Raw genomic sequence first — 22,917 nt, forward strand, 5'->3', positions numbered from 1 at the left:
TTCCTGCTGCCAGCTGATTTTGTATGAGCCAGAAACATGAGTTGTGCACAGGTACGAGGACATTTTAATTTTCTTATCTGGCTCATTGTGATGCACCTTCACCTCTGAAATCAGAAGGTGGTGTGTTGTGTACATTGCAAAGAGATTTGGGCACTTGCCCAGTGATAGCATTGTACTGATGAAAGATGAGAAAGGCACTTCTATTTGAAAAAGGTGCTGAGGAATGCGTGGCACATTTCAGAGAGCAATTGTCTGGTGTCCACTCCTCCTCTCAAAACAGATTCTTGCTTAAAATGCTGATCAAGTTGGATCATAGAGATTTAAATGATGCCACAAAATTTGAAATTTTAAATCTTAAATATGAAGGTTTGAAAATCATTCAACATAAATCTACACATATATACACAAATATCTGTAGGCATCTCGCCACAGAAATTTACAGATACAGATGCAGACATCACTGGAAAGGGAATCAAGAAATACCAATACAAACAACTGAAAGAAAAGGGCATGGAGTGGTCCTAGTATGTCTTTTTTTTCTATTTTATTTCTACTCCCCACCAAGCCCCTGACGATTGAAACGAAATAGTTAATCAAATGATATCAAAACAGATAGTGCCACCCCTGTTGGGAGTTCTGCAACAGAACTGTACTAGTTGGCTTTATTCCCTCAGGAAAGGGAAGTTCCATCTCCTGTGGACTGTATGATGGCCCTTAGCTTGCCAAGCCAACAGCTCCTCCAACAGTGGGACAGCTGCTTTTCTGTGATCCGAAGAAAAGCTGCACATACTGCATAAAACACAGTAAATAAAATGCAGTAAATATACATGTTTGAGTTTAAGAATAAAGCATAAGATTGCATCCTGGAAAACACCAGAGCCAGTCACTTCACTCATGAAGGACTGGGCTTTGCATGTTTCCTCTTCTTTAATCCTCAACAAGACTGCTAACAAGAACCTCCTGCTCATTCACAGTGGTTGTGCTGCTGACAGTGTAGGAACTCCATCTTCCTCTGCAGTTGCTACACAAACTCTGTGTAGGGTCAACTCAAGAATATACATAGCACAGAGAAAAGAGGATCATCCCCCAGGTTCACACAGCTCATCTGCAATGCAGAAATCACCAAAGGAGTGTGTCCCCTCCAGTGTGTATTACAGCACACACCAAAACTTTGTAATTATCTGTTACTGCCTTGCTCCTTCTCTGCCCCATTCCTGGAAGTGTTCAAGGTCAGCTTGGGTGAGGCTCTGAGCAACCTGGTCTAATCAAAGGGTTCCCTGCCCATGGCAGGGGGGTTGGAACTAGATGATGTTTAAGGTCCTTTCCAACTCAACCCATTCTGTGGCAATTCTATGGTTTGTATTTCCCTAAAATTCGACTGTCTGCACTTCCTTAGTCAAAACGACTGGTGTGCACACAGGTTTTGGTAGCCCACTGATCATTCCCCATACCAGGCCGCTTTGACTCATTTTGATCTTTAAAAAGGGAGGATGCTCCCCCTTCCCAGCTGTTTTGTCTATTGACATTATAGGATGGCAGAGAGGGAGGCATTGACTGTCTATAGCTATTTCTAAATTATCTATTACTTTGGACTCCCAATCTTGCTTGAAAGCCATCAGTGTGATCATACAACAAACATGAAATAATTAAACTGTCAGTTATATTGCTCATTTAGCCAACACAATATATATCTGAGGCTGTATATCACTTACAGAGAGCCACAGTGCTGCTGTGTTTTTCCCTAAACACCTAGATGCATAGTCTGCAGTCTTACTAAATAAGACAACTCAAAATGATGGATAAAGAGATGGAATAATAGATTTGATAGCTATCTCCACCTCTCCAACTATCTTGGCAAAAAGAACCCTACCAAAATAAACAGAAAAAGACTGCTTCGCTAACACACATATGCTAACAGATTTTTATTATTATTTTTTAAAACTCACTCTCAGTGTTAAATAAACTGTGGAAAAAGGATTTGATTCATGGTTGCATTAGGAATCTACTCAACCAAAGCCCCTTGTCACAAATTAAATCATAAACTAAAAGTCAAACATGATTTGTGAAATTAACATTTATCGAGGAAATACTCCCCAGCGCTGCATTGTGATTAGTCTCTGGCTTCTGAAATATCACCCATAATTCATGAGCTCCTCTGAAACCATGCCACTACTGCTAGTGCTGGGATGGCATGCATGATGGAAAGGTGCTGCCACAACCAGAGAGCAATCCCTTTTCTGATGCTGGTGAGAACCAGAGGTCACTGTGTCTTATTATTTGGGAAGGTAAATGCATACACGCTTCTCAGCCCCCACTCACTTGTAACACTTCACCCCTCCACAGGCCCTCTCTTCCACCTCTCAGATTTATCAAAGGCCACAGCTGTTTCTAATTTTGAACATGGAGGCTTGGCAGAAGCTCTGCATTGTGCCCTTTCTTTAAAATAGCGACTAATAAAAAATGAAACTTAATTAACAGTCATTGGTTCTTTCAGAGTCTGTGTCTTTCAGCAGAGGGATTTGGTGCCTTTGCAGGGGGATGCAGACAGCTTAATCTTACAGGCAGAGGAGCTACAGCACAAAGCAGACTTAGTGATTGTTCAAGGCTAAATGGTCATTGGCAAAGCATGCTTTGGAGCCCAATGTTTTTTAGAAGCCAGGATATCCAGACATAGCTTAAAGATATGGGATGCTTTCCTTTTCAAGGTGATTTTCATCAGGAAAATGTTTTCCTGCCAAGAAATGCAGTAATTTTTTTGAAATAATAGTGTAATGCCATCCCTACTGCACTGAGCTCTAGGTATTTTTCACAGGGAGCAAAATAGCCCCCAAGTCTTATGGGATAAAGAAGGGAAGCTCAGCTTCTGGCTTCACAGGCATTCAGAGCAGGAAGAAAGCTTCAGCACCTCTACAGCCCATCCACTTGTGGCCTTTCTTCTGCATGTATTCATACATTGTCACCTCTGCTCAAGTCTACTACACCTGCCTGGAACACATCAACACATCAGCTGTTTGCTGTGTTCATGCAGTGTGTGTGTATACCTAAGATTACACAACACAGAAACCAAGGTCACAAAGAAGAGCATTGCCTCTCTTTTAATCAAAAGAGGGGTCTCATACCCTCTTTAAACAGAATACAGAGAAAATGTCCTCTGCCTCTCTTCAGGATTAAAGGAGAAGGTACTCCCTGTAAAGCCTAATTTCCCTTTGCTGCCCTTCTGCTCACAGAACAGGCTGTGTTAGATCTGAGCCTCCCTCTGTCCTGATCTGCAGCAAACAGGGCTTCATGGAGCCATGACCACTTATGCCACTGAGGACAGAGCATTCAGCACACAGCTCTGAAAACATCTGAGCCAACCTCCACCCAGTGCCTGCACGAGCTCTTTCTGGCAACTGCATTCCACCACGGATGGCAGGCTCTGCCTCAAAGGAGGAGGAGGAATCCAAAGGAAATTACTGCCTGCTCTACTAAGCTAACCCTTAGGCAGAGAGGCCTCGCTTCTCGGAATAGGAATTCATTGCTCCTGTAACAAGACTGGCTGAATAGTCCATGAGGGACTGTTACCTCCATTCAACACACTTTCTTTGGATTAACAGTCATTCCCTTCTTGTGTTGAGACACTAAAAAGAGGTCACCAACGGATGGTAGCTTTTAAAAACTGTTTTATCTTTTTTAACCACTCTCTTCTACCTGTAATAACCTGATGAAAAGCTGGAAATCGCAGACTTCCCTACTGGGTCACCCTTTTGTATTTGGAGAACATTGATCTTTTTCCTGTTGTGCCAAGATTAATGTGGCATGTTTGTTTGACAACAGATACAACGTTATTTAGTGCCTTAAATCAAGCTAAAGTGATTGTCTGTGGACAACATCCCTGTCTGGCACTGGTAATGATCTGGAGAAAGAAAAAATCTTAAAAAAAATAGCTTTGCTACATAACTGTCACTGCAGAACCATCAGGGGATTACAGTGGCCCTTAAAACCAAAATCTGTTGCTGATGGGACAAATTTAAAACACTTTTAAGTAAGAGTTGAGGGTTTCAATGAAAACTATTAGGCAAAGGAGGTTATCCAAATTATCCACTCTAAGTCTGTTACAGCTTTGATTCAAAATTGTTCATGATCTTACAGGTACAAACCTTCCTTCTCTCTTCCTATTTTATAGAAAACATTGGTTTGTCCTCTTTCTTCTATTTTAAGTAGGAAAAGAAACAGCATATAAGTTTCTTATAAGTAAAGGCTCACTCGAGGGAAGATACTGAGATGCTGGAGCATATCCAGGGATGGACAATGAAGGGTCTAGGGCTCAAGTCCAATGAGGAGAGGCTGAGGGAGTTGGGTTGTTTAGCCTGGAGAAAAACAGGCTCAGGGGGGAACTTAGCACTCTCTACAACTCGCTGAAAGGAGGTTGTAGTCAGGTGGGGGTCAGTCTCCTGTCCCAATTAAAAAGTGACAGGATAAGAGGAAATGGTTCCAAATTGCACCAGGGGAGGTTTGGATTGGATATTAGGAAAAATTCCTCCACTGAAAGGATGGTCAGGCATTGAAACACGCTGTCCAGGAAGTGGTGGAATCATCATTCCTGGAAGTGTTCAAAAAACGTGTGGATGTGGCACCTCGGGGCATGATTTAGTGGTGAATATGGCTGAAGTAGGTTAATGGTTGGACAATGATAAATTTTCCAACCTAAATGATTCTATTATTCTATGAATGTACAGAGAAGAACATGAGAAAAGCCAGGGAAATAATGAGTGTTCATTCCTCATCCACATACCAAATGCCACACAGACATCAGCAGAGGGTAAAAACACACCTGTTCCATTCTTTCAGAAATGTTACCAAGTTCCAAAACCCCAATCTCCCTCCCTCCCTCCCTTTCTTTCTCCTTCCCTTCCCCTTTGTCTGGCAAAAGCCAGTAATACCTACAAATATTTTTTATTTTCGTAAACATCATGCAGCTTTAAAACGTGGGGATGTTCTATCAACTTCAGGATGGCTATTTCCCGCTCCACCTGGAAGAAACGAAAAGAAACAGAGAAGATTAGAAGCTTGGTCTTAGAATACATTAGATATTGTCACACATTTTCTTCCCATTTATCCATTTTCCACTCCTCTTCATATGCAGAGGATACAGAAAATTGTAACAATGTAGCTTATTTACCACTTACATAATTTAAGAAAAATTCAATTTATTCAGCCTCAGCACTCCCTGCCCTGCGGAACCAAAAACCCACAAAATTTCAAGGTTGAAAGAAAAGTCCCAAATCTACCAAAGAAAATTAGCTGTGGGAGTTATATGAGCATTCAAGGCTGTTCCTGCCTCACAATCCAAAGCCAGTGACATGTTCTCAAAGTACAGAAACTCTAAGATGTCACATAGGGCTCTCCTGACCTCCCACAGCCACAGGTGTGGCTGCACTATGAACTGCATACTCAGTTAATGTTAGAAAATCCCCATCCTGAAGAACTTGCCATGCATGCAGGGGAGAAGACATAGAGCAGTGTGATTTTATAGCTGCAGAACTGAGGCGCAGAAAGGGAAAGAAATATAAGAAGTGACATAAGAAGCACAAGGCACAACAAGAAATTAAAGCAGATTACTGGAGATGCGGTGTTCAGAGCCTTAAGCACAAGACTGTGTTTTCCCTCAATTCCCAGCCTGCCCAAGGATGGCTACTTCCAAGAGCATGTTTTCAACGCTGAGTTAACAAGTTGTGACTAAGTCCCTGTAATTAGTGCAAGGCCTGTTATCACCCAAAATTCCTATCGTGACCACTAAGGGTATTCATTAGGGATGGAGTCAGTGCAATTCCTCAGCTGTTAGCAAAATTGCTCTGCTGCTCGAAACCACACTGTAACTGCTCTGATTTGACCTAGGCTAAGTCGAGGGGAGTTAATGTAGCACTGTGGAGACTGCGGATAAGTGAAATAAACTCTGCAACAAGACGCAGTCTAAGCATTGCACAGTCGGGCGTGACAAATTTCTAGGAATCCACAAAGGCAGGAAAAAGACCTAAAGAAGCAAACAAGGACAACTAGGTAGAGTTTTTTCCAGTCCTTTAAATAACTGATTTTCCTGGAGCTGCTATACTGACAAACAAACCATGAACAAACCACAAAACCATCCCTTAATGTCTCCCCTGCAGGGATCAGATGAGTAATTAGGAACTTGCCCAGTACACTTTTAGTTCTCAATGTCCTTTAACTTCCTGAGAGAACATCCTCTGCTAAGCCTGAACACAGACAACTTTACCTGAATGCCAGGAAGATACTCTTCAGGAAATTAGAAAGTGGTAGTTTGCAGCACTGCGCAGAGGAGGATTTCCCAGCATGTTGGTTATCACCCCAGATCTCTCTTCCTCTACAGCACCACCACATAAAAACAGTAAAAGCAACTTTTGCACTACATCGTCCTTAGCCTTCCTCACACACCAGAATGGAGGAAAGTGTATTTGTACATGTGCCAATCTCAGTCTTTCAAAGACACTTATTCCTCTCTGTAGAGTCAAAAGTCATCTGAGAGATTCCACTTCCACACTTGGGATCTCTGGAAATAGCTCCTTCAGAGAAGTGGGGAATGCATTTAAACATGTATGTATGCACTTCAGCACTGCCAGAACTGCTAGGAATTCAGTGATACACAGTGCTTGATGGTGACAGCTCTGTGGGTGTTAACTTACTCATGACCAGCACTCTGATGAAAGCCACTTGCACAAACAGGAAACAAAAGCTGGGTAGATTTCAACTGTACAGCTATTTCAGCACAAACCCAGGGGGTAGCTAGTTTATTCCATTTTTGCCTCCTCTTCAAAAAGACCTGTTACTCTTCTCTCTTACAAGATATGCACTGAGATTTGCAGAGGGCTTGTTCAGCCCTATAATTGATAAAAGTTGGATTTGCTTCAAAAACGAGGAAAAACAAAACAGAAGAAGCACCCACTATCATAACACTCTTCCAATAGTACTGAGATTCACCATCAGCAACATGTACTGGAGCTGCTCAGAAACTGCAACTCCAATGAAGCTCCTTTTGGATGGGGAAGAACAGGTGTTTCATGGGGAATGTGACCATTGCACTACCTATGACAAGATTAATCCAACCCCAGTCTTCCTCCTGGGGATATCCTGCCTATGAAAGATAAAATTCCCTGGTGATGGGCTGTCTAACAGCATTGGTGACTCACTTCTGAGAAACGCCTTGGTTGGTTCAGTGGCAACCTAAGTTCAGACCAAGTGAGTGATGGATGGCAGCATCCAGTCAGGATCCTGCTTGGTTATTGTCCTAAAGCATCAGAAGAGGCAGTGACTTATGACTACCATTTGGAGAAGGGAATTCAGCTACAGCACTGCGTGGCCTATGTTTGGTAACAGACAATCAGAGTAGAAAGGAAATACCTACTTATGACCTACAGATTTACTCTAGGAACCAACTAAAAAGAATTAACCTGAGTTGCTTTTCTTTCCTCATTTGAGGTGTGTGACTGTAGAAGGTTCTATGCATATTTTTAAATTCTTGGGAACTATATCCTAAGAGGAAATACAGTTTTGGAGGTCTCAATTTCAACCAAGGTATGTAGAGAGCATCTGTCTTGATGTGCCTGGCATTTCACTGCAGTGTGGTCAGTTCAGTAGTGTGTTGTCTGCACCAGTCAGCTTTCCACAGTCTGCTACCTCTTCTATCTGTAAACCAAGGACAAAACTGATCTACTCATCTCAAGTAAGACTTTGTATAATCCTTCAGTGAAAGGGCATTTAGGGAGAAAAAGTGTCATTACTGTACTTCTTGTAGTCCAGGACTTTGCCCCACGTAGAGGCACAAGACACTAATGGTTGTATTACTTTAGGATCTAGAGACTCCCAGTTCTCTAGACAGCAGTCTGATAAAGACCATCCTCAAAAAAATCTCATAGCAGTGTCCCACCTCTTTTTCCTTAGGAAGAAAATCAAGAGTTCACAGAAACATGCAACAGACCACCACCCCAGAATTACAACTGCAGTCATTACTGATGGGTGACTCTCCTGGATCCTGTCCATTTTTTAGATCCCTACAATGAAGCCAGTAATTGATACGGGCTGGACACAGACTGTAGAGCTCAACAGCAATGTCACTGATGCACAGCTCAGGAGGACCTAGCAGCCATCATGTCACCAGGAAAGGAGAGATATCTGAACTCACTGGCAAAATAAGAGAGGTCTGAAATAGCATGCAGCTTTGCCTTCTTCCCCAGAGCTTTGCCAGCCCCTGGCATGCCTTTTTTGCGCAACCCTGTGTTTGCAAGCCATGGAATCTGTTCAGCTCTGAGCTGGCAAGGACAGGGGAGAGGAGAAACCCTGCAGGGGTGTTTGCTTTAATGCACATGCAATTATCAGAAAGCAGGGCAAGCTCAGAATAGCCTGTCTAGGGAGGCTCAGAGCCTGTGATAAACAGGAAACATAGAGAAACATTTGCCTAATGGTTAAAAGAGAAAGGAATAAAGCAAAGCTTTTCTGTTGCACAAACACCGGGTCACATCACAGGGTCCCAACTAAAGCCAGGGTTGCCTCATGCCATGGTAGGGTACTGACTGTGCTTTGAAACTGAGGGAAACAGCTGTGAAAGGCTGTGTGAGGCAAAAGGAGACACATTGGTAACGTGTAGCTGTGCAGGTGCTGTGCAGGTGCCAATTAGAGGTTCTAAAAATCTGTGCAGGAGGTTGATTTGACAGGATGCTCCAGTGATTCAGCTAATGACAAAGTGCAACACAGGGGCAACGCCACCCTTAGAGGAATCATGCAATACTTTGCATCCCTCTCCTCCATCTCTACTTTGCTCTCATTCTCCTCCAGAGGAAGTCACATCTCTCTGGTTTAAGTCCATCTTGTCAGCAAATATTCACTGGCAACAAGTGCTCTGCTCTCTTTCTTTTTAATTCGGGCACACAGGGTGTTAATTTACTTAGAAGGTAAGGAGAGCAGGTCAAGGGAGCCTGGCATTTTGTCTCAGTGAAGAAGGAAGTTTCCTTCTCTCTTGCACTCTTTTGCTCAGTAGCTATTGGGTCACTCATGACCAATTTGCTCCCTGAAAAATGAGGCTCACAGCTTGTCTTGGGGTGACTTTCTGATGTGTATGCCATATCGCTGCCCTATGCTCAGAAATTAATTATTGTGCCTTTCTATGCCTTTAAACTGAGCCTGAGAGGGGGAAGGAAAAACTGAGCAAAACTTTCCCAAAGCAGTTTGCAGCTTGTTCAAGGTCACATAGAGATAGCGACTTTTTTTCAGCTGCGGCAGGGAAGAGAAGAAGCATCCAGCTTGCTGTTTTCCAGTCAGCTTTTGGCCAGTTGTTCAGTTTCTTTTCCTCCAGAGAGAGACTGAGAGTTGAATTTTGTTTTTCCTTCCCTGGAATTTCGGATTTTCTCCCTTTTCTACTGGACTGCTTCAACCTCAGAGCACATTGGGAGGACTTTCCACTGAGCACAGAGGGCCTGGCCCTGGGCCAAGTCCCAGCTCTGAGGAGACCAAAGGGAGGACTCTGACATTTCCCCAAGTTTTTTCTCCACAGCAAGAGATTTTATTATTTAACATTATTTTCCTTTCCCGTGTGTTTCTTAAATAAATAGTTTTATCTCCTTCACTTTCCTTCGAGGAAAATTTATTTTTCTGGAACCTGGTGGGGGAGGGGTGGTTGTGCCTTCTCTCAGAGGATATATTTCTAAATTTGGCCAAACCGGAACACAGCTGTGTCATATTACCATGTATTTTATCTACCATACCTGTGCAAGCACTATGCAACAACAATTTCTAGCAGTTTCTCAAAGAACAACTACACACAAAAAGCTGGGGGACAGCAGATGACATTTCTGACTGGAAGCTTTGAAGCTCACCAGCAGCACAGCAGAAAGCCCTCTCTTTTCTCCATTGATATCAGTAGTTCCCATATGGCTCTAAACCCTGGCTTGAGAAGGAATTCCAGAGCTGCAGAAATGGTGAAGGCCAGCAAAGTCCTGCAGGATGCAAACATGTTGTGCTGTTTTCCCTACTCACAGAGCAAAATGGTGCAGGGAGGGTAGGCATAGTAGGTTTTCCTGTGACAATCAAGATCTCTCTAATGTTGTCCCTACTTTGAGGTAACTAATGAAATACTTTTCAGAGCTCATGGCTGTCCCTCAGTTACAAGAAACTCATCCAGGACATGACCTTTTCTGAATTCAGAATTCTCTACACTCAGAATGAACTTCAAAGGATGCAGAGATTTGGCTGCTTATTCAACTCCTCAGGCTAGAACTCAGGTTGGAAACCTTGTACCAGAGCACCTACTTTCTCCAGTGTCTGGCCTGCTGTGCAGTAATTTGCATTTCCATGATGAGAGCACAGAAAGCAGAGTAAATCACTCTGGTATTTCACTGAGTTGAAGTGGCAAAACCAAAGGCATCTCACAGGAAGAAACTAATATTAGGTTCTCTGAAAAGTCTGTGTTCCTGCCATAACAGAAATATCAAAGCAAAACACCTGGGTTTTATTAATTTGATACTTATGCTTTCATGTTATGTGGGACTGAAAGTTAAAAATGGTGAAAAATGCCTGGCTTTGGTGAAGACTGTCTAGGTCACCTGTTCACTCCTGCCCATAATCACAGAAATAGGCTACTCCTGAAATCAGAAGAGAACAGCATTAAAGCAGAAATGGCTTTATACAACAAGTAACTGTAGGTCCATTATGCCCCGTAGGGTCATTGCTGCTGTGATAGGACACCATTCCTCCAAACAGATTAGGCCATTACCAGATCTAAGCAATACCAAAACATCTCATGCATTGTATCAGTTACATCCACAATTTCTACGGCAACATAAATAGAGTTGAAGTGGAAAAAATATCAGGGTTTAAATGATTAAACATTAAAGTATCTTCCGCTGCAGCTCTGAATTTGGCTGACTTTTTGCTTAAAATGACCTTTCATTACCCTTATCCAAAACTTATTCAGTAGGCTATTATGAATGCAAATGAAGAGCCATGAAAGTTGTGCATCTATAGGGAGTATTTCTTACTGCTATCCTAGCCATTAACCTCACATTTCTGAATATATTGAGCCAGATTCAAAATGTATTGAAGTCAACAAAAGACATCAACTGACTTAAGTGGGATTTGAATCAGACCTTCTAATGATCATTAAGTGGTATCTGGAAGAAATCTTCTATTATACAATTCTGACTAATTAAATGTTTTAACACGAATTCAGGTTTTCTGTTAAGTATTAGCAATTACAAGAAGATTTTACAAAAAATAGATAAATGAGGGGGAAAACTAGACTTAGATCTCCATAGAATCAGACAGCTAGACAATTCTTTACAAAATACTTACAACAAACAGAAAATTACTGGAAAGCTGAGCAACTCCTTATTGTACTGAGGACTCTATTATGGGCTCATCCCACCACAATTTTTGTTTGCATGTGTGCTTCTCAAAGCTATTTCCCCCTAAATGAAAATTAAAATAGGTATGTGTGAGAAGCAAGTGAGATGCATATTTCATTTTAAAATTTGCATGTGCAGACTTCTATACCATGAAGCTTTAGGAGGGAAATTTACTTTCCACAAACTAGTATTATAGCAAAACGTCAGTTTCTACTTGTCTTTTTCCAAAGTCCCTTCAAAACTGCAACTCTGAAAGCTCCACTGAATTTCAAAATTTAGCATAAACTCTGAGAGTATTAAGTTGGCTGGAGGGATACTGTTGTTAATTTTCTTGGAAATCCTTTCTGCTGTTGCCGGTGCATCTCCACAACAGATTCACGGCCTGGCCTGACACATAGATTGCAAGGTCTTGAAGGGACAGATCCTACAGGTTATCTAGCCATGGAAAATCCTATCCAGAACGTCATGGTTTAGCTCTGTAGCTAACACCTGCCGTGCTCCTCAGGGCTCTGCCATCAGCTCCCGAGTAAATATGGCACTTTGACTTATCTGTAGCGTATGCTGCTTTAAGAAGCATCAGGGCTTCATGCAAAAGACACTGATGGGAGCTGACAAGGAGTGGATTTATTCATTCAGCACTTGAGATTATCTGCTGCCCGGTGGTACACAGCTAATGAGTGACTGACACACAAGTCTCTGCCAGCAGTCAGCAGAAAGGCCCCATTCACTGGAAGGCAAACAGCCTCCCTGTGCCTCCTGTTACCTTCAGTGAGTGCCACATCCTGGCTGCCATCGCCGAGTAGTGCAGGACACAGGACACAAACCTGCAGCCACTCTACAAGAGAAATAACCTGATCTTTGACTCGCCTTTCTTTTTCCCTCCTTATCCTGGTTTTTAATGTTAATGCCCACTGTGCTTTCTGTAACTCGTGCACCCAGCCTGGCATTTATGAGAAACCCGCCACCCCCATGCAGCAGCCACAGCCAGGTCTGTGTGAACATTGGCAACCACTGCTCCAAAGCAGCACACTCGGTCCCTCTTGTGTGAACAGGTCTCCTTGCCGTGCCACATCTGCAGTGCTCACCCCAAATGTAGAGCTGTAAGTCTAGTTCCCCCTAGCAAGGCACAGAATCAAAGGATCACAGAAAGCTGAGTTGGAAGGGACCCCCATGGGTCATCAAATGCAACTCCTGGCCCTGCACAGGACACCCCAGGAGTCACACCATGTGCCTGAGAACATTGTCCAAATGCTTCTTGAACTCTGTCAGGCTTGGTGCTGTGACCACTGCCCTGGGGAGCCTGTATACAAATGTATGCTGGGCTTGTTTCAGGGGTGTATAAGGCCCTGTGAAGGAATGGAGTGCAATTCATAAGTAATCTTTCCCCAGCAGAAGTTACTTCTTCTGAAGAGAGACGGTACAGCCCTGAAAACTTAATGTCTTGTGGGCTGCTGTGCTAAGCTACAGAAAAACAGTCCCTCCACACAGAGGAGAAATAAGCTGTAAAATTAAGGGGTGAAGAGAATTCAGCTTCAAATAATATAGGTGCAGAACTTCTTGTATTATTTGAGACATCACAGATTTATTATGGGCAATACCAAAAACAACACTGGAATGCTGGAGCCAAAGAATGTGTGGAGAATGCAGAAGATGCTGCATCCCATTAAGGAAATATGGGCAAGCATAAAGGAGTCAGTATAGCACAGCACAGCAAAATGTTCTGCCAAAAATATAGTGTGGAGCTTCTGAGAGCATTGGTTGAGGATATGATAAGGCAGAGGGGTTCCCAAGAGCATCTAGGAATGGGACTGAGACAGTGAAGTGATGCTGACAGTACTATGGACTGGATCCTTGAGGGACTCCACCATCAATAGGAAGAGTCATTTAAAAGCAGAGTTTTGGAAAAGCTTCAAAGGATGAATTCTCTACCATTTCCTATGCATCTCAGCTAGCCTCTTTCTCCCTCTTCCTCTTTTTCTCCATTAGTCACACTGGCCTTGTTTAGCTCTTTGGCATTGTCTTACACAAATGTCCTTTACATTTTCTGTAATACTCTTCCAGAAGCAATCAATGGGATTGCTGCTATTCCCTTCTCTACTTCTTTCCTTAATGGCCATCTCTGGTTCCCTAAGAAGAAATAAGCTCCAGGAGAGGGCAGAACAGCTGGAGCTCTGCAGAGATTGGAGGCAGAATGCCAGACTCCATCCCTGCCTTGCCCTTCTCCACAACGAGCCTAACAACATGATTAATTTCAAAGGGTGGAAAACAGATAATATGATTTTTGTTATTCTGCTATATTCTCCTGTCATTCACTTTTGGTTGCCCCTTAACTCTTTAGATAAATATTTGTATGTATTTGTCTATTAGGATCTCATTTTGGCTGAATTAATAGACTTAGTGAGATACTAACAGCTGATGTGGAGAAGAGATTCTCCAGCCCAGTAGTCCCTCACAGCTGGCAGTGACAGAAGCAGAGCCTGAGCCAACCCATAGCTCACCCCTTTGTTTCCAAAATACAGTGTTGAAGCACAACTGCACCTCCCAGAGGGACACTATCCCAGACAAACAGCAGCATGGACCTCATCCAGGAACTGTGAAAAGGCAAAGGGCAACACATGTTCACAAAGTTCACGTTTGCACTTCGCTTTGCACTAAAGAGGGAGCCTCAAGGGGAGGCCTGGCAGCTGCAGGCAGAGGCATCAACAGCTAACTTCCTGCCAAGCTGTGGAGCCAGCGGCTGGGTACTCAGGGAGGCCAAGCAACCCTCCAGCCCAGTTCTTCTGCCCCAGCAGGTCGGCAGTGGTTTCTATCATCCTGCAGCATAAATAGCAGCTCCTGCCTCACATGCACCAGCTCTACGTTAGCACTTCCATGTCCATTCCATCTTAGAGACACTGATCCCAAGAACTACTTATTCTTATCTTTGATAAGAAATCAGTCTGCTTTGTCCATAATTCTGCCCCGAGTGTGTCTCTCTAGGGACATAAACATATCTGGTGTATCTCTGTAATGACACGAAACAGCGCTTCGGTTCCAACCATCCCTGCCCACTGGTCTGGATGTGGGATTATAATTTTTCATGCAGACCCACCTCAACCACAAGCATGTTTTTTTACACCTTGCAAAACAGGGCTGAACAATGTGGGAAATCAGCAGTAACCTCTTCCTATCTTCACCTGTGGGCTACCTGTTTGGACATAGCCAACAGCAGATGAGCTCAAAGCCTGTTCTCTCAGCTCTTTGGTGACTCACATGACAAAATTAGTGGCCTCAGCCTCAGTTACTCAGGTCAGGAGTAAACTACTGGTGGACAGTAAAATGGCTGTTGTAAAACTTTCCCCTCCCTCACCTACTGCACCTCAGCATCGAGAAAAAGCTTTCAAGATGAGGCTAACCCTGACACAACAGCTTTGTCCATGGTGCCTGTCACTTCTTCCATCACATCAGGGATACAGCAAAGACAGCAACACTGTCTGGGAGCTTTCCATTGGGGTTTAATCTTCAAAAGAATGACTAATAAGGCAGGAATTGAAGTACAAAGCAAGAGGCAGAAAGAGAGAAGAGGAAATAAAATTGCCTATTTTGCCTCAGTCTTGAGGCTGCCTGTGCTCACTCCCTGCCTGTCCTCAGGTTCAGCCTGCAACAGAAGACATTACAGCAAGACTTGTACTCCCCTCAGTGAAGACAACATCTTCCTCTGTTTTGTACAAGCAACAGAAGCTGCAGAAAATTAGTCGATTGCTGCCATCAGCAACCAGGATCTCTCACAGCTGGGAGTTAAGAGATCAAAGACAGCAACGAAGGAACATTTTGTTTCTCAGTTATTTTATCTCTGCGCTTCTCATATCCTTCTCATCACACACCAGTCCCTTATTGCTGGAGGTGATGATGACATCTTGCACTCTATCAACATCAATATCAGGATCAAGAAGCCTCTTGGCAAGCAAGGTTTACAAACAACATTGTAAAGATAGTTTCTCGAGCATCTCAAAACAGGCGATAGGGATAATTCCTTCTTCACATTGTCTGAACCTACTTAGGAAATGAGGACTTAAGACACCTCTGGCCATATCCAGCATACACTCTGGAGCTGAATACAATAATTTTCCACATCTTCATTATCTTTTCCAATACATTATTCAGTCAGGTCAGACTTTCAAAAGTACTTGGCATTGGCCTATCTCTTTATCTCAGTGTTCGTGGGACTCTTACTACTAATTGAGACCAGAGCCAGGCAGTAATGATGGGCAAATTCCATCTTTTAGTTCTAGGTCTCTAGAGATGGGTTTTGTAAGATGAGGCCTGCCTTTCTATTTATGAATCTGTGCCTCAGACATTACTTCTCAGATCCTGCAGTATTTCAGAGCCTTTCTGAGTTCTAGTGATGAATCCTTCAGCTTCACCATATTAAACCATAGCCAAACATATTCCCTACCCTCAAAAGGTCCTCTTTTCCATATAGTGACAATCACTTCTGCAGTATGGAAATCTTCTCCCTTTAATTACCCGTGTCACTCCAAAACAGCCTATACTCTTATGACGTGTTGTACTGCAGTGCCGATGCACCCACCAACACAGCATGATTGCATAGAGATCAGGAAGAGCAATGAAATTAGGCATTTTAAATTTGAGAAGGTGGTATTTTATTATTTCTGAAGAAGTTGTGGTTGTGCATCTTCAAAATAGTCAACTTAGGTGCCATTATTTGAGCCTCTTCCCATTCCTTTGTATCTGTCCTGTGCATCACATCTAATACAGAGTTCACAGCTGTTTGGCTTTTGATGAAGAGCAAAGACAGGATACAACGCTTTGGTACGTCAGGTGACAATGCATCGCTAAAGAAAGTGCTAATGACTCAAAAATTACATAGCAGAAGCAACAGGAAAGTTCCAACGTTTAGCAAATTAGCTTAATTCTCTGAAGATGATGGACGTGGATGGACATGCTTATTCCAGTTATTCCTGCAAGTGGCAGAGAATGCATTCCAAAAAAAGATGAAAATTTGAAAATTGAAATTTAAATCATATCACCTTAGGCCTGTACACCTTGGGATGCTTTGGCACATATACAGGCATCCTGCTTTCACAATCTAATTCAAACTCCCTTGCTCTTGCCAAATACTTAAGAAAACACTTATATGTACAGATTGAAAAGTGCTCACAATTTGCTGAGAAGATGGCAGGCTAAATTTGAAACCAGCAATATTTGAAATGGACAGCTGGGCTAGATCTACCCCCCTCCCACCCCAACTTTTTAGTGTTTTCTGCAAGAGATCACGTTATCAGGCAGCTGAACCTTGTTCCCAGATGTTTGGAACATGTGAAAAACAACCTGTGAATCGGGGAGTTTTCCAGTACTCAGCATTACGGTCACAACAGCATTTTGGAATGAAAAGGCAAGGGATGCTGTTCATGTCATCCTCTCTCTACAGAAAGGAAAACCAATTGCATCTCTTTATAGGAGATATAATTAGCTCCCTTCTTTCCAATGGAGAAAGCCTTTTACCCCATGAAAAGCTTATACTGCCTTCCACACAAACACAGGACAGACAAAAAAAGCAACCAAAATCTTTCTGAGGCGGATGCCATGCTGAGGAAACCCAGCTGTAACCTCAGGTATGAGGAAACAGTGCCTGTGCTGTGAGGTTCACATGTTGAATCCTGGCTTATGCGAACCTATTTGTGAGGAAGGTAGCACAGAGATGCTCTTCTTGCACCAAACAGAACTCAGTATTTCAGCAGTTGATAAGGAACTGTGGTGATTTTAGGAGGCCATCCCGCTTCCCTGCAGAGGTCTACATAACCATTATACAGAGTTTTTCCCTTCCTTGGTGACCGTCTTACTCCATCCCAGGTGGACAACTTGAGGGTTATCTACAGTTTTGTCCTGTCCTTTGGTACAATTCTGCTGCTCACATGTTCTTGTATTTAGAGTAGGGCAATGTTACACATCCAAACTGGGAGCCTGTTCTTTATTTTAGAGTGGATTCCTTATGCTACCACAGAAGCCCCATTAGAACAACCACATTCTGTGAAATCCTAGAGATTGTGAAAACCTTTTTTTTGACTATTCCTCTTCTGGCTTTGCATTCTTATTCTTGCTAATGCTTCCAAATTGTTAACCACTTTTTTCCTAAGGCAGGAATGATTTTCCTGGCAATTTTCCACACATTTTCCATGTTCCCTTCAGGATGGCTGGGGACTTGGAACTTGTAGAAAATGTTTTACTTCCATTTCAAGAAAGTGTTTGAAGTGCAAGCTTAGTCTACACCACTACTGTATAGTAATAAAAGCAATAAAAGACGAAGAAGTGATGAAAGAAAGTGAGAAAAAAATCACCTTGCAAGTTCTAGCAAACCTATAGGAGAGTAACACATTCAGTTTGAAATGGTGGCCAATGTGAATGTGTTTGGTGGCCAACCAGAAAGTGGGGATAGTCTTTACTTCTGACCCATTAAACATGCATTTTGCACAGCTACTTTTTTGAAGAGATTCCTTTGGACATGTCTTCATTTACTGTCATCCCTCTTCCTTCTATGGAAACAGTGACCTGTTTGAGAAACCTGAGATGTCTCCACAGGCTCTCCAGGCTTGCCAGGATCCCTGGAGCACTCTTGTGTCTCTCTGATCTCTTATCTTTCTCATGATCTGCAAATGATCAGTCACATAAAGCCCATAGGAGAGGAGGCTGCTGCCTACCTACTGAGGGTCTGAGTTTGTCAGTTCTACCTTCAAACAAATGAGCAAAGCTTCACTTATGGAAAATATATAGAAGTGTAAAGCTCTGATACACTCTTATTAAGGAAACATGAAGCAGTTCTTTATATCTGAAAGAGGAAACAAGCAAAAGAGGAAAAAATCAAACAGTCCTCCCTTAAAAGTGTTCTGAATATTTTCAAATAAGGCAATGTTCATTGGAGAGAGAAAGAAAATGTGTAGTGGATAGCTGTGTCCTCTCTTTGATCTTAACTGTAATGGCTCTTCCTCATCCTTTTCCATGACAAGTGTGTGTGTGTTCTCCAGGACTCCAAATGGAAGTCAGCACTTTAATGGGATCACTCTGATGGTGGCCTCCTTTAGACTTGAGGATACACCTGGACACACAATTTGCAGCAAGTTTCCTTCTTCTGGGAGAAGTGTCTGAAGTTACAAGAGAACCCAGGACCTCAGAGATGACACAGGACTGCAAGAATCTACAGAGGGCTTACATGAATGAATGAGTCTGAATTTCAAATGTAGGCCAGAAGCAGCCCGCCCAGCCTAATTTTTTCTCCCTCGTACTGTTTATTCAACCAAAAGGATTTTCAGATGACCTGAGGGGATTGCCTTCATGGGTGAGTGTGCATTTTACCAGAAGTCCTATTTGGCAGAATCACTTTTATTGAAAGCATTTTGGTTCTGTTGCTCCCGCCGCGTGCTGCTTTTCTTGGCCTTCTGGCTGTCTCCAAATCCTGTGTGAACTTCCCTTTCCACAGCACACCAGGGATCCAGCAGATGCACAAACTACGTAGTTGAACAATCACTTTACGCCTCAAGCACTGCCAAACAGTTTCTTGTGCAGCTTAGGGGGGCATGTATATACTGCTGCTCTGCTACAGAAAACCAGGGTGCCCTTCTAAAACAGCTTCCTTTTCGTTGGAATACCACCTGCATTTTACAGGAGTGATCCTGAACCAGCAAAATGAATCTGGCAAGGGGTTAAAATAGGAATTGTATTTTATTTTTAACTGAGGTTGGAGAATTTCCTTCCTTCCTTTTTCCCGTCCCCTTATGACACCTCTTTAAATAGAGTTGCTTTCCCCCGGCCCAAACCCACCTAATGCCGAGGGTCAAGCTGTTTCTTGAGTCCTTTGTTCACCTACACAGTATGGGGGCGTGAGATAAGTCCTTGCAGAAGCCACCAACGATTGAAACATCAGCACCACTAAGAGCAGCTGCCTTCTGTGCAGTCAGCTCTCTGTTAGCCACCCCCAGTCCTCTCTCTGCCGTATCAGAGCAGCCCACCTCTCCCTGGGGGATCCCCACAGCCAGCTCTGCAACGGGCCTTGTGCTCTGCTCCTCACATCCAGCCTCCCTACTCATTAATCATTTGGGATGTGACTGCTTCTGCCACAGCTGCAGACACCTAAAGACTGAGGATGTTGTCTCCTCCTTGCCACACAGGGCTGTTCTCCCTTCCCCAACTGCTTTTAAAGAGAAACATCCTTTTTATTTCCCTTTTTTTTTTCCTTTCTTTTTGGTTTTTTTTTTGGGGGTGGGGGGTGGTTTTTGTGCTGCAATGGAGGAAACAGAGGACCTTAGAAGCAGCAAAAAGAGTTGTACTGCATTCCTCTCAGTGGCTATGGCTGGCTTTCGATTATGCTGACATTCCAGCACAGTCAGGGCACTAAAACATATGCCTGGAAGTAACCTCCCATGCAAAAGGCCACTGTAATTCTTGCAGAGTTGGACAAAAGACTCCGTGCCAGTTTCCTACCCAGGTATGTCAGGGACGCATGTAAGTGCCAGCTGTTGGGTGAAGCACAACTGCTACTCCCCTTCAGTCCCTTTAGTGCAAAACCATGGTAATCAAAACAAAAGTCAGAGCATTTGTGAGGCTCCTCTATCTTTCCCTTAGAGAGAGGTGACTTTACTACCTTTAATGCAGCAGAGAGACTTGAGAAAGCTGGCTGTGCCCTTCAAGCTACTGACAAATGTAGCTGCTTGGCAAAATGCACTATGTAATACTGAAAGGAAAGTCCTCTTACAGTAATAGCTTTTCCAAACCAGAGATCAGTCACCAGCTAGAACAGGACTGCCAAGCACTTCCAAAATGTGAGGCACAATCCCATTTTTCAACTTACCAACAGAAAAATGAGGGAGCTGCACAAGACCTGATGTGCTGGTGCAAAGCAGATGCAGTGATGTCAGAGCATCTATTCCCTCTGCAGCACTGGCTGAGCACAAACAACAACCCCGTCACTGTCAAAGATGACCCCTTACAATGTGGTTATTTTGTCCTGCAGGACAAATAGCAGGAATCCAGAGAGAAATTAAGAAAAAGAACTGCTTTCCACAGACTCCCAAGGCAGCTTTGATGTCCTTGGGGCACTTCTACCTTCACACAGGACTTGGCCAGCACATCAGTTCCACTTAAACCTAGCGAGAGAGGATTTAATGTTTCTTCGATGGTAACTTCCACCTGAATCCCTTTCCTTCCCTTCAGTGACACCCCTCCCCACTGCCTGCCCCCTCCCAGCCCAGAGCAGCTCTGGGAGTGGCCAGGTGCAAGGTGTTCTATTCAGGAATGATCACCATCCTTTTTGTATTTTGTTCCTTTGTCCTTTCCAAGCAAATTATCTGCGGGACCCTGGAACAAGCTGTCACTTCAGAACAGTGTCACTATCACGTGGACAGCAGCCCCAGGACCTGCAGGACACATGTGAGCAGGCAGGCTGTGTTAGGAAGCATCAGCACTGGACACCTCACTGGCACATCTTCCTTACCACGGACTGCTGTCAGGCACTGCAAAGCCGCCTCCTGGTGCTAAGGTAACCTGGATCAGACCCTTGATACCTGGGAGCACCCTTTTCATTCCCAAGAAAAATACTCTTCAAATTGAAGCACAGGGATTTCCTTGCATTAGAATTAAGAAGCTTTCTGTCTCTTCTTAAAGGAGTTTGTTTTTTTCTTCCCAAAATGCAACCATTATAATTTTTTTTTTGTAAATCACCATTGAGAAACACTAAAAAGCTTTCTGTAATACTTCACACAGTTAGTATTTGCTTCCCACTGGGAATTCATGTGCTGTCAGTAGAAGCTTGCAGCTCTCCTGCAGGAGCCAGCAGCAGGTAATGCCCACAGTTTCAAAAGGTAATGTTGGGTTGTCTGCAAGTAGTAGGGTTGAAGTACGCTGGTGGCAGATTTTCAGCTGCTGAACTACCCACAGTTAAGCTTTTAAGAAAAATCCCCTTTCCAGTGAAGGAGAACATAAAAATTAGATTTCCAAGTTTTTCAGACATTATAGTGGACTGGGTTTAATGAAAATCTGGTCTGAGGATGGAAGTTGAAAAGTCCTTTGAAAAGTCTATGCCTACGCCTAAATTTTGAAGGTGATAAGAGGCTGCTGCAGGGTTCAGCTAAGGGTGGGAGTAGTCAGTCTCATTACAGCAAATGTTTTCTGCACATTCCTCAAGAAAAGAACTCCAAATGCAGGACACATCTATACTGTCTGGCATAAACACACATCTAAACCAGAGAGAATATTAAAATGAAAGAAGAAGTGCAATACCTTCTGTTGTATTAATATACATAGTTCCAAACTTGAATTTGAATGACGTATGCATCCAAACCCACCTTTGGCATACCTCCAAACAAAATCATAACCACCTAAACCTTGGAGGTTTCTTGGGGTGGGGTTAAAGTTGGAATGATTACTGAAATTATATCCAAAGGAAGCCTTAAAGCTGTCTAAGGGTTTCCTAACTTAGTCTGGATTCACTGGGTCTGTAAAGACTCTGGCAAATGCCACCATCAACACTGGCTTGCTCTGACAGGATATACAAGGGAGGATGTGAGGTTGAGGTGCTGATTTGTGATTCAGAGTCTAGCTTCACTTTCTGATTTTCCTAATAGCTTATTTTGCCCTGCATGGGTTACTTAATCTATCTGTGCCATAGCTCAGTATCCAGAGAATGCAGACAGTAAGATATTTGATTTAACCCACATTTTCCTGCCTTTTTACATGCATTGCCTGCTTAGTTTTAAATGTTTCAGGTCAGAGGTGCTCCCCTGCTCTGTCTTTAAACACAGCTATGGTGTCTGGTATGCCAGGACACGTGCTAAGACACACCCTCTGACAAACGAAAAAATGACATTTCAAATGTCGCCACAAACTCAACTCAGAGCCTGAAGAGAACAAAGCAGTGTGGGGGGGGTAAAGTCTGCAATATGTCATATGAGCAAGATACAAATTCAAAGCACGCTGCCATGGCTGAGCACCTGATTGTGGTTGGTGCTGGTGCTCTTCTCTACTGCCCTGGCTCCATGCAAGGCATCAGGAGTCAGCAAGTAATCCAGATGTCCTCATGTAAGTCAGGAGGAAGCAGAGGCACTGCACACCCTCTGAGCACAGGAAAATACAATGCCTCGTAAGCTGGGAGGGAGGGCAGACGGCCTTACAGGTGGACTAGAAATAACAGAGCAAGCTTCATGCTGAAAAGCAGGGAATCTTTGTCATGACAACAGAGAGAGCTGCTAAACTACACAACATGCGCAGGAAATGTAAAGATAAGCAGTACACTGGCAGCACTGCAGCAGTGAATGATGGTTTATTTTTAACAACAGTTTCTAAAACAGGAGCTGGTGATTTTGTTTGTTTGTCACATTTTATTTCATCCAATCCTCTAGATGGATACTAGTTCCTTTTGCAAGATATTTTTTTATTTATTATTGTTTCTCCTTGAAGCAGAGACTGAAAATGCTGTGATAAGTAGACTGAAAGGTTCACTTAGTTTCAGCTGCAGTTTCCCTAAGTGCTTCTGTGTCCC

General features: G+C 43.2%; 1 protein-coding gene across 14 annotated transcripts in view; it reads right to left on the reverse strand.

Moving 5' to 3' along the window:
* Nucleotides 1-22,917, reverse strand: part of BRSK2 (BR serine/threonine kinase 2) — a 311,982-nt gene that overhangs the window by 102,884 nt on the left and 186,181 nt on the right. For all 14 annotated transcript variants that reach the window (XM_017726636.1, XM_017726633.1, XM_017726637.1 and 11 more), the window contains exon 3: nt 4,927-5,012. In XM_017726636.1, coding sequence (XP_017582125.1) covers nt 4,927-5,012 — 86 coding nt within the window. The remainder of the gene's footprint in view (nt 1-4,926; nt 5,013-22,917) is intronic.

The sequence above is a fragment of the Corvus brachyrhynchos genome, unplaced genomic scaffold (genome assembly GCF_000691975.1).
Source record: "Corvus brachyrhynchos isolate BGI_N302 unplaced genomic scaffold, ASM69197v1 scaffold62, whole genome shotgun sequence".
Lineage (NCBI taxonomy): Eukaryota > Metazoa > Chordata > Aves > Passeriformes > Corvidae > Corvus > Corvus brachyrhynchos.